This window comes from Engraulis encrasicolus, chromosome 16, assembly GCF_034702125.1.
Source record: "Engraulis encrasicolus isolate BLACKSEA-1 chromosome 16, IST_EnEncr_1.0, whole genome shotgun sequence".
Classification (NCBI taxonomy): domain Eukaryota; kingdom Metazoa; phylum Chordata; class Actinopteri; order Clupeiformes; family Engraulidae; genus Engraulis; species Engraulis encrasicolus.
This window is the reverse complement of record NC_085872.1, coordinates 23,942,473-23,954,650: the sequence shown is the minus strand read 5'-3', so window position 1 is coordinate 23,954,650 and position 12,178 is coordinate 23,942,473. Positions and strand designations below refer to the sequence as shown.

The window sequence follows — 12,178 nt, the reverse complement described above, 5'->3', positions numbered from 1 at the left end:
TGCCCACGCATTATACAAAGCAATTAATTTTCTTGGTTAACCACACTCTCAGAAAAGGAAGTGTATCTAAGCTTGTTGCTATAGGCTACCTTTCTGAGAAACGTGGACTACCTACTTCACCTTCCAGTAGGCCTACCATGTGGTGATCTGTGGGGTACGAAATTACACAGCCAAGTGGGTACTAAAAAGGTCCCTTATAATAGGCCTACCATACCTATTATAGGCTATGTTAGATGGTACATAATAATTACATGACATAAAGGTGCCAGTGCAACAAGCTTTGGCCTATGTAAGCAGCAGTAGGCTTCAATTTAACTGTGAATGGGTTACAGAATACATCGCGCTCTGCTTAGCAAACATTTCCATCAAAATGTGTAGACCTAATTATGATGTAGGCCTAGGTATGAATGTGTGCCTAGGTCAGTCCAGTGAGGAAATCATCTTGTGAATTTTTAATAGAGGCCAATTTTTAAACAGACTAAAAGCCTACGCCCTATTGAAAATAGGCTACATAATTAAAGGCCAATGGAAAATATGTAGTTTCTTCCAACCATTATTTCTAAATCATGAATGCACCAAAGTATAGCCCTACTCCAAAGCTCAGTAGCCTATTTTTGAGTTTGTTTTGCTTGCTTGCATGTTTATTGTTCTCTCTTCTCTATTTTTGATTTTAGGCTACATTAGTAGTTGTAATATTCCTTTTACATGTTGATAAGTCAATTTTCTTTAACCTTCGTGTACTAAAAAAAAAAAAAACAATAGGCTATTTAAGTGCCGGGTGCCTGTCAGTGTCTATCTCGTGATGAAACATGTCGGGCACAATTTGGCACCCCAATGTTTCCGCACGAACTTGTTTTAGTGCAGCACCATACAACTCCCAGCTTGGTTAGGAGCGGATTTTTTTCATTTTGAAGTAATTACTGTAAAACTGCAATCTACAGTAGACTAGGAAAAATCCAAGACATTGGGTATTGTGCCTGTTGCGACGTAGGCTATGCATTGGCATGCAATGTTAAGACGAAGCCTTTTATGCCATTGCCGCTAGGCTACTGTATAGGACTGGTTAGTCATGAGTCGGCGTGCGCTAAAACGTACTTATTCAGAGTTGCCTGTTTGGATTGTGGAGGATCACAACGATGTAAGTAATTGCACCGCACGTTTATGGAAAAAATCTCTCTGCAGTGGATAGGTCACCTCATTTGGAGCAGTTTGACGTTCTCTTTCGTACCATAGCACTCTAACAATGCCCTTGTTGGTCCTACTCTATGTTTTACGGTAGCCTACCCATTGATATTGGATGTGATGCACATTTTAATGCTATTTGTGGTAGTGTCATTTCCCCCCAGTCTAGGACTCACAGACTATGTAATTACAATTACACAAACAAAACAATTGCAACATACATCCCCGTCTTTCAAACCACTGTGTCAAAACATTTGTACAATACCAATACACAACTAATAAACAAAACATTGCCTACATCAGTGTTTCTCAACAGGGGTGCCGGGACACCCTGGGGTGCCGCGGGCCCCCCTTAGGGGTGCCGCGGAAACTTGGCTGATAAATAAATTATGCAATATAATACATATTTGTCTAAATTGATAAGTTAATGCCAGTAAGTGGAATCTTTCATCTGCCATTTACGCACAATAAAGTAAATATAGGTCGCCCCAGTCAGCTGCAACTTCGAACGTAGGTCGTGTGACGTCTCCAAATGTGTTACTTTTCTAAGCTTGTGTGGTATCGGATGCGATGCCATGTTACGGCTTGTTGGTTTGGGGTGCCTTGACATTTTTCATGAATTGAAAGGGTGCCTTGCCTAAAAAAAGGTTGAGAAACACTGGCCTACATCACACAAATGCTACACTCCAAAAATATGCCAAAAAGGGCACTTTAGAAGCATGCAATACTTTCCACAGTTTCAAGAACATGGTGAATAAAAACAAACAACAATATAATACAGAACTAATTTATAGATTTAATATACCCCCTTAAGATTATTTTCAAATTGCATGCCCTACACTCCGAGTCTACACCCAGGCCTACTACTCATATGCCAAAAACTTGCATGCTTACTGCAAAAGCAGCAGGTGCTTTGGCTGTGATTTGCTAGGCTACGGGGTATTACCAAGAAGCCCTCAACTGCTGCTGCTCTGGTAAAAAGGCTTGGCAGCAATGATTCTAGAGAAGGCTACTGTGGCTTTTCTAAGTAACTCCCCACCATGCTCACTTGGCAACAAGGGGTTTTGGAGCCCCTCTTCATTCCTGCTTTAGCCAACACCACCAAGCAGAAGCTCAACGTGTTCCTTTGATTTTGTCTCATTGTGTCAGAGGAGGGGACTTTTGGTCATTAGTGATGCTTGTTTGGTACTATGAAAGGATGTTTGCATTGACAGAAGATGCATGTAACGATTTGCACAAATAAAGTGGAAGCTAGTGAAGTCAATGGGCATTGTAAACAAACAAAGGGCAATCCATGGAACAAATTGACAGATTGCTTGATGCTTATTGCTTCATGCATTACTGTGCTGACATCTACAGAAGTTTGAGTCTAATTTAAAAATATATTTTGACAGGTGGTGCGTCATATATATCGAGCCATTGGTTCCAAGCACCTTCCTATGGAAAATGTAAAAATGGTGCACCTTGATTCACATCCAGACCTGTTAATTGCAGTGAACATGCAGGCGGACACTGTGTTTGACAAGCAAGCTTTGTTGAGGTGAGTTTGAGAGTCTACCATCGGACAGCACCTAGAATGCTGTCACTAGGCCCATCAAATTTCAGATGCCTTGTGGTAAGCACATTTGGTATGAACATGTCTCATTAAAATGATGCATGGAACTCTACTGCTGTGTAAAAATCTAAAGACAGTCTGGTCTGAAGTTAGTTTAAACGCAAAACAAATCTTCACCAAGGCGCTCAAATATACACTGTGTGCAGAATTATTAAGCAAACATGTTTTTTGACCATATTGTCCATTATATGCGTATTTTCCGCCACCAACCTCTATGGACATGAACACCTATTGGATTTAAGCATTCCAGGTCATGCATATTGGTATAATAAGAGACAGTGTGATCGGAGGGGCCCAATACCCTATATCAGGGCAAAATTAGTGTGCATAATTATTAGGCAACTTTGTTTTCCTCTGGGAAAATATGCCACAAAGGAGATCTAACAAACTCTGAAAAGTCTATAAACAATTTTGAAGTCTTCCAGAGGGATGTGGCTGTCTTGAAATTGGTCATATCCGTCTAATGCACCGTTACAAAGTCATCAGTGTCACATGCATTGTGCTCACAAAGTAACTGCCGGATTGAGAAGAATTGAAGGTCAAACTACCACAAAATGATTACCCTGCAGTGCTGTTATATCCCAGAACTGAAACCTACATCGTGTGTCCACAAGAACATTGTATTCAGCACTCAGAGACATGACCAAGGTAAAACAGGTTGAAACCTGAAGACCACTCAACAAGAAATGCAGTCAAGACTGGGTCAAGAAAGGTCTTTAGACAATTTTGTCAATGGTTCTATGAACTTGTGAAAGTGACTGTTAATGGACCAGATCGATGAGCCCATGGCTAGATCGGTAATGTGCACACTCAGATGAGTTCCTGAGTTCTACTCAAATGCCAGCAGAATACTGCATAAATACCATTGTCTTCTTGAAAGTTGCAAACTTTTCCCTCACAGATCCAGCTATGGGCTCATCCACCCTGTCTGTCAATAGTCACTTTCACCAGTCCATAATACCTTTAAAAACTCTGTCCTAGGGTATTTCTTGACCCAGTCTTGACTTAATTAACTTGTTAAATGGTTGTCTGGTGTCATCCCTTCTTACCTTTGCTATGTCTCTGAGTGCTCTACAACCTGTTCTTCTGGACACCTGATGTAAGTTTTCATTCTGGAATATGATAGCACTGCAGGGTAATATTTTTTTTGTAGTTTCACCTTAAATTCTTCAAATTTTGGCAGTGACATTTCATGTGAGACTGATGACTTTGCAACGGTGCATTTGATACTTCGGTGCTAACTTGACCAACGTCTTGCCAATTTCAAGAGAGCCACATCCCTCTGGAAGACTTCAAAATTGTTTATAGACTTTTCAGAGTTTGTTAGATCTATTTTGTGGCCCATTTTCCCAGAAGAAAGCAAAGTTGCCTAATAATTATGCACACCGGATATTGGGTGTTGGGCTCCTTTGATCACACCCCCATCTTATTATACACATATGCATGATCTGGAATGCTTAAATCCAATAGGTTTTCATGTTCATAAAGGTTGGTGGAAGAAAATACGCATAAAATGGACAATATGGTCAAAAAACATGTTTGCCTAATAATTCTGCACACAGTGTAGTGTAAAATGTCTTTATTTAAAAGATATATCCACTGAGGACCTTTAAAATTGCATGATGCCCCCAAGAAGGTCTGATATTCGCTACATGTGAGCAATTTTAAAAGTCCTCAGGAGACATGTAATTTTGAATAAAGACACATTTTACTATATTTTAGAGTGCCTTGGTGAAGAAAAGTTTTTTTCAACTAACTTTGGACAACATTCACCTTGAGAGCACCTACCAGAAAAGCTTTTGGATTTGGGACTCAGTCTGCCTCTGACTCGCAACTAATCTCACACTCTGCTTTGGTCTGCTTTTTTAATGTATGCTTGATTTGTTAAATGTATCACAGAGTCACAAAGAATGTTCTTTCACACAGCGAGCTGAGCATTGAAAACTGGATCATGCCAATGGTCTACGCTGGGCATATATCTCATGTTGCCTGGTTACACCCATATTGGGCTCAGCAGATCAGAGAGGGCGAGCATTCTATGTTTGTAGGCCGGGATTCCTCTACATCTACAATCAGGTATTTACCCTAGAGCCATTACAACATATGCATGCATTTCTATAAATATACAATTATTTTTTTTAGATCATGGCATTTGAATGCCATAGATAAGATTTTTTTGGTACACTTTATTTTAAGTTACCATTTGCATTTCATGTAATGAAGGCATGGTCCATTTTGGAGATGTTTTACAAACCAGGCATTGTGTTTACCCACCCTCCTGTAAACAACACAGAGTGACGAGCACAGATGACTACTTCCTGAGCGATGCGCTGTATGTCCCGCATGGTCAGCTGGAAAACCCCAAGCCTCTTCACCTGAGCGTCATCAGAGTGGACCCTGTCACACAACACCCCTGTGGCCATGACGGTGACTCGGGGAAACCGTCTGCCAAACAGTTAAAAATACACACCAGTGAGGAAAATGGGGGCACTAAGACGGACCGTAAGGACACTTGCAACTCCACGTCAGAGCCACCTGGGGGCAGTGTTGCCTCTGAAAACAAGGCAGGCGCGCCTGAGAAAAGCTGTGACGCCAATGATGGCTCAACAGACAAAGTGGTGAAAAGCCTTATGTCAATGGTTGGCCAGTCTGATGCGTATATCCTCGACATTGACCTTGACTTTTTCTCCTGCAAAAATCCCTTCAAGGAGTTGTACACGCAGGTAAACACTTTGTTGTAATTAAACTATTAATCATGAATGAATCGTTTGAAAACTATTAATTAGCAAATATCAGTTTATTGATTGGTTGTTTGCCCACTGTGATTCATCATAACTCCCTTTGGGGAAAAGGGCCATTCCTTTTCCTCTATATTGCTGACATATTGACATATTTTATTCAGTGGAGGGCTATTGTCCACACTTTAAAATATTGTTAGCAATCAATTTGCTAGCAATCAATATTCCCCAGAGAGATAGTAGTCAAAAATCAGATTTTTTGTTGCTTGCTTTAAATGTTAAGGGAAGCCAAATGAAAGAGGACATGTGCAACACTGCAACATTTCTACAGCCATGAGTGATATTCAAGTGTGAGACCATAACATGGGTTAAATATCGATCTGCTATTGCAACCCATCTAATTTTTATTGTAAGGTATTTAAAGCTCTTTTCATGTCAACTTTTCTCTTTTCATGGGAACACTATGGAGTTCAATTTCTTGTACAAGGATTAAAGCCAAAATATTGGACTCACACCAGAAAATCTTTCCAATTCCCTTGTCTGTTATGCACTAGCAATAATTAAAATGTGTTGAAAGAAGATCTGAAATCTGATAAGTTGTTCCAGAGGAATGTTATACTTATCTTCAGCTTTTATGAAGGTCAGCATGTGAAGGTCAGAAGATTTTTTTAAGAATCTGTTGCAGTGGATTTTACAATATTACATTTTCATCAGCCCTAAAGCACTAAATCGGGTATTATGAATATCCACTCATAGTCTTCTTAGCCAGATTACTAATTAATGGATTCACTGTTCCATAGTAAAGTGCCAATAATGTATCTCACCTTTTCTCACAAAGTTACATCAACATCATATTCTTCACAGGAAGAGTATCTCCTTCTGCAAGAGCTGTATGGTTTCAGAAAACCCAGCGAGAACCCTACTGAGGTAAAAGAAGTTCAGGAACACGCACACACACACACACACACACACACACACACACACACACACACACACACACACACACACACACACACACACACACACACACACACACACACACACACACACACACACACACACACACACACACACACACACAAAGACACAAAGACGCACCAACACCACTATGTGTGTGTGTTGTTGTTTTGTTGTTAGTTCAATTTCATGATTTGATCATTTGAATTTGTTAATATTTGAAAAGCAAGCCATTACTAAGTCATTCCCATTCTCCTGACCACTGTCGAAAGCCTTGTTTTATGATAACTCCACATTCATGTTTGCTGCGCAAGGACAAAAGAAACGTTTCTCGTTCTTCTGAATCCTGTCGAGTCCTGTCAAATGACAACTATAGACATTTTCTCCATATGTGTGCTGTGTGCGGCTCTGTGTCTGTGTTTGGCCTGTGGCCGCTCTCTCACCGGTGCCTCTGCTCCCCCAGGAGGAGCTGTGTGATTGTGTGGACAGACGTACTCATCAGCTGGAGGACCTGGAGGCCACCTTCGCTGACCTGCTGGAGGATGACGGCCAGGAGGCGCTGGAGCGCTGGGCCGCCAACCCAGGGTAAATATCATGACATCGTGTGCACATACATGCACAGCGAGCACACACACGTATGCACACACACACACGCACACGCGCTCACGTACACACACACACACTCACATGCGATCACAAACACAGAGGACACACACTCACCTGCAATCACACAGACACGGGGTCAGTTTGACACGAGCAAGGGCAGCATTTCATTCCATGCCAGTAAGCCATAGCAGAGCCGCTCAGTGCCATGTTGACGATAGTAGAGCTGGCGGAAATGAAAAACCACCATTACAATCATAATGCAATAGTGGTATTTACATGCTCTCTTAAAGGTGCACTGTATAATATTTTTAGCAGTTTGTTTCTAGAATTCATGCTGCCCCATTCACAAATGTTACCTTTTTCATGAATACTTACCACCATCAGCAAATTCTAAGTATTCATTATGATGGGGAAAATTGCACTTTTCATACATGAAAATGGGGATCTTCTCCATTAGATCTCTTCGCCATTTTGAACTTCCAGAAATAGCCTTTTTTAGCTGCAAAACTCACTGCACTTTGGTCACACTAGTAAATATTAGTTCATTATGTAGTAAATATTCATGTAAAGATCAAATTTGGTAGTAGACAGCGCTGTTTCAATGAGAAGCATAATTGCAATAACTACTTTAGCCACCATCCTATACGGTGCACCTTTAATGGATAACAAAGTCATTTTTAGATGATAAAAAGTATTTTGGTGTCCATCAGCATTTAAAATCTAAAGAAATTGTTGGAGGAATTGAGAAGGAAATACAAGGAAATGTAGTTAGTGCCGTCCATACTGTCTAATCTTGGGCCTGTCTGAAGCCTGCAATTATTGAACAGGAAAGGCAGTATCACATTCCCTGCTGCCAATAGGCCAGAAAAGACCAGACCAGAACAGACCAGTCCAATGTGGCTCTGCAGTAGGATGCATCCAACCATGAAATGGCAGTGGTGAAACCGAAAAGGTAATCATTTGACATTAAATGAAGGGCTCTAGAGAAGATATTGTAAGGACACCTTGAAGGACATGAGTGTGTACAGTAGGTGGTGCGTGAAGACAAAGAAAAACCCCAAGCATATAGCATCAGACACGGTAGTTTCCAAACACGTGTGTCCTTCGGTGATAAGGAGATAATCAGTGCTAGAACAGACAGGGAGACAACCTTGAAGAAAGAAGTGCTCTCTTTAGACACCAGGTGTAGAGGCTTAGTCAATGGGAGGCAGCACATTAGCTCCAAGGGAACAGCGGGTTTAAGTATGGAGTTGCACAGGTGTAATTTCACATCGTTATTGAGATGATGTGAAGGAGCTCTTCTGCAAATTTGGGCGGCCTATTATTATTATTTATTAGTACCAAAGCTGGTTGAAGTAGGGGGTAAAACACAATCTTAATGGTGGCATATTTCACATTAAAAACACCTGCTGTGCTAAAAGGCGTCAGCAATGCAAAATTAGCAAATTGAATGAGGTTGCTGCCCTCTCCAAACTCAATGCTGTGTTCCTCCCATCTTGATTGGGGTATGCAGTTGGCCGTTGTGTTTACTGTAAGTAAGGCACCAAAATGGCCAACACTGGCCCTGTGTACTCCTGTACACTTGAGAATCGTGAGCAGCAGAAACAATGGGGACGACGTTTTCAAAGACTTTGCTTTTCCCATCGTTTTTGCTTTTTTCCATTTCCCATTCCTTCGAGGTAAATGCCCATGTGGTATGGTAGTACATGGTACATGGTTGTTAAGTTGTAACACTAACATGTTTTATTCATGATGTGCTGCGGTCATCAGCTCATAACAGCTTGTGGTTGTTCTCTCTGATTCCAGAATGAGCCCTTTAGTCCATCTGGTGCGCAGCCTGAAGAATAGGATGGAATCTCCTGATTATGAAATGGTGAATGACGCCGTAGCCCATTTTTTAAACCTCAGCAGTGTTGAATGCTATGTTAATAAAATATTGATTATTATTGGTATTAATGGTATTGATGCTATTGTCAAAGGGGGTCCATGCAGCAAATGTGTGGCCCTTAGGATTGCCCCAACGTCAACTAGCCCTCCTGTACTTTCCTACCATTTTGCTTACGCTTCCCCTTTACCCTCCCCACAAGATGCTTAGTGATCAATCAATCAATCATTCAAAGTATATGTATAAATAACATTAGCATGCTCAGTTGTCATTGAATGTGCTTGGGAGAAAAAAGCTCAAAATGAAATGTCAAAATAACTGCAGCGATTGCTGGTGTTGATTGGCTGCTGTGCTGTGATCCCCAGGTGCACCAGGCCGGCCTCACCTGTGACTTCTCGGAGCTGCCGCACCACATCAGCACAGAGGAGGAGATCCAGCAGCTGCTGCTTGCCGTCGAGCTCTTCCTGAAGCCCCTGCCCAAGCCCACCATCGTCACCATGTCCAGGTCAGACGGCTGAAACAGATGCCTGGCGTCTGCATCCAGTGGTGTAGATTTGGTTTAGAAAGTGGTGGGGACAAATGGTCAAGGGTTAAAGGGGTATGCCACTATTTTTGGGGCTTAATACAGTTAAAATCGTTGGCTGGGGTTTATAAAGGTGGTAAAGTGTCTTCTTTTTCATGTTAAGCGTTGTCTTGCTTTAAGACAAGTTAAAAGAGGAAATGTGTCGCTAAGCTAGTGAAAGTCAATGGATCCGTGTAGCATGCTTGCATGAAAAATAAGACACTTTACCACCTTTATAAACCCCATCCAAAGATTTTAACTGTATTAAGCCCCAAAATAGTGGCATACCCCTTTAATATTTTTACATTATTATTATTATTACCTCCGCCAAATGAGGTTATGTTTTCGGTGGTGTTGGTTTGTTTGTCTGTCTGTCTGTCTGTTTGTCTGTTAGCAGGATAACTCAAAAAGTTATGAACGGATTTGGCTGACATTTTGAAAAGATTCTTCACCATTGCGGGATAGGGCGAATTTTGACATTCCAGTTTTCTAACTCCTTATAAACAAGGCAGAAAGACTGAGTGCATTTCTAGTATTTGTTTTAAAGTGGTTGGGGCACTTTAAGATAACCCCAGAAGTGGTACATGTATGCACAGTGTCCTTCCATCCACCCCATAAACTATGCCCATGTTTGTATCTGTATATTTATCTTTATTTTGAGCCATTGGTGCTACAGTGTGAAAGTATGTACTGGGTGTATTGTACTCTGTTTACTGGCATATTATGCTGCATTCGTAGTCACTGTGTCTTATGGGCCTTCACTCTGTACCAGAGCAGATCCAATATAAATGATTATCCTTAAAAATGAACTTCCACACCACATTACCTATGTCAATGGCATCTCTCCCTGCATTTGAGCTTCACATCGAGGGCTTTCCCATTATGAACATGTTACATTAGTGTTTCTCAACGGGGGCGGTACAGCTCCCCAGGGGGCATTGGGGAGCTTAAGGAGGGCGTTGAGAAGGATACAGCTGAGAGGGGCCGGTGCTTAGTTGTCATTGGGGGCATTAGTCCATTTAAATTATTTAATACTTGGGAGGCTTAGGATGAGGTGCCGGGGGCATTTGTTCAAAAAAGGTTGAGAACCATTGTGTTACATGCTTAGCTTGCATTCAAAGAACACATCCCGTCAGAGTTAACTTCTTTTTTTTTATTCTATTCTAATTTCAGGTCCAGTTTGGATGAATACTGCCCAACAGACCAAGTAGACTCCATCCAGAACAGGGTGCTGGGCATACTGGAGAAACAGTATGGGTCACTGGCAGTGTCTAAGGACTACGACACTGAGGCAGCTGGCAGCACTTCACAGACGTCTTGAGGCGGGGGAGCACACTCTTCACATATCTCTCTGAAGATTATCTTTGATGAGGGCACCTTTTATAGGTTTATTTTTTCAAAGCAAAAACTTATTTAACTTTGTAAGTCATTTGGTGTAGCATTGTGATGCACCTACAGTATTTTGTTTTTCTCAATGTACGCAGTATCTGGGTCTGCTTATAAAAACAGAAGCCTGCCATCAGGTGTACGGTATCATAAAACACGCGTGGGCTATTTCCAAATAACTCTCTCCAATAATATGGAGCAAGATGTGCACTGCACTTGAAATGCTGCAAGCACTTCACTTTACTTAAAAGGTGCAGTTGGCAGGATCTCTGTCGTCATATACATTCTAAATTTGGAAGTAAATCAAATATCAAAAGAGCTTAAGCTGAAAACATTCATTCTGTAGATGGCAAGAGTATGAAATGCTGACTTTTAGACATGATGTTAAAAAGTATTGCCCTCCCCCACCCTGCACGATGTTCACCAAACCCTGTCCCCTTTGTGGACGAAGTTGTTCAAGTAAAAGCGGAGGTCTGTTCAGCTTAACTGTAACCACTGTCTACCTTCATTTTCGCTGTAAATAAGACACAGATAAATGGAACAGATGAAATATAATTACTGTATCTGTTGAGAAATAACAGCCATTTCATTTACCCTCTGATTAGTCAAGAACGTAGGGAGGGAGCACTTCCCATGTTTTAAATAGACTACAGGCTTAGGAGAAAGCTAAAGATTTTTTTTTAGGCTTTTTGATGTTCTACTTTTGGATCCCAATGTCTGCTTTAATGCATTATCAGTGTGATAACACTGTTGATGGATTTAAATGCACACAGTCTGGGAAAACATTTTTATTTTTTTCTGTTCTTAAATTCCCCTCTTAGTAGAACCATTTGTGTGGTATTACATTGTGGAAGGGGAAATGTTGACTACTATGCCCCAGGGTTTTACTGTACTTACTGTAGCCTATATGCTACTACTGTTTAAAATGGTTGAGAGCGTAGTAAGAATCTGACACAGACACAAGTGTTGTACACTCCTTTTGTGTTTTTGACATTTTAATAAAACATCCTGAGTTTACATTGTATATGTGTACATATTCTTTATGCATGTAACGTAACTTAGAAAATGGCTTGCTGTGCTATAGTATGCCAAAGCAGAAAATTATTGAATGAAACGTTTCAGCAATCTAAAAAAGCTACTAACACAGGGTGTTAGGTGCATTGGTCAAGAGCACTTCAGCCATGGATGGAGGTTTAAGGGTGAGGTGAGGGTGAGATCAGAACTTGCAACCTTCTGATGAAACTAAT

The 12,178-nt window shown here is 41.0% G+C and overlaps 1 protein-coding gene across 1 annotated transcript; it reads left to right on the top strand.

Moving 5' to 3' along the window:
- Positions 1 to 851: 851 nt before the first annotated feature.
- On the top strand, positions 852 to 11,948 carry c16h5orf22 (chromosome 16 C5orf22 homolog). The gene is made up of 9 exons (XM_063220313.1): positions 852 to 1,138; positions 2,577 to 2,722; positions 4,724 to 4,873; positions 5,091 to 5,520; positions 6,400 to 6,462; positions 6,956 to 7,077; positions 8,905 to 8,971; positions 9,349 to 9,488; positions 10,719 to 11,948. The coding sequence occupies exons 1-9, from the start codon at positions 1,070 to 1,072 to the stop codon at positions 10,864 to 10,866; spliced, it is 1,335 nt and encodes a 444-aa protein (XP_063076383.1). The 5' UTR covers positions 852 to 1,069; the 3' UTR covers positions 10,867 to 11,948.
- The last annotated feature ends 230 nt before the right edge of the window (positions 11,949 to 12,178 follow it).

Excerpts from the sequence above, each read along its gene's own strand:
- c16h5orf22 (XM_063220313.1), top strand. The coding sequence starts at position 1,070 with ATGAGTCGGCGTGCGCTAAAACGTACTTATTCAGAGTTGCCTGTTTGG. Across the intron at positions 6,463-6,955 it reads CCAGCGAGAACCCTACTGAG|GAGGAGCTGTGTGATTGTGT; the intron begins GTAAAAGAAGTT and ends CTGCTCCCCCAG. Across the intron at positions 9,489-10,718 it reads ACCATCGTCACCATGTCCAG|GTCCAGTTTGGATGAATACT; the intron begins GTCAGACGGCTG and ends TTCTAATTTCAG.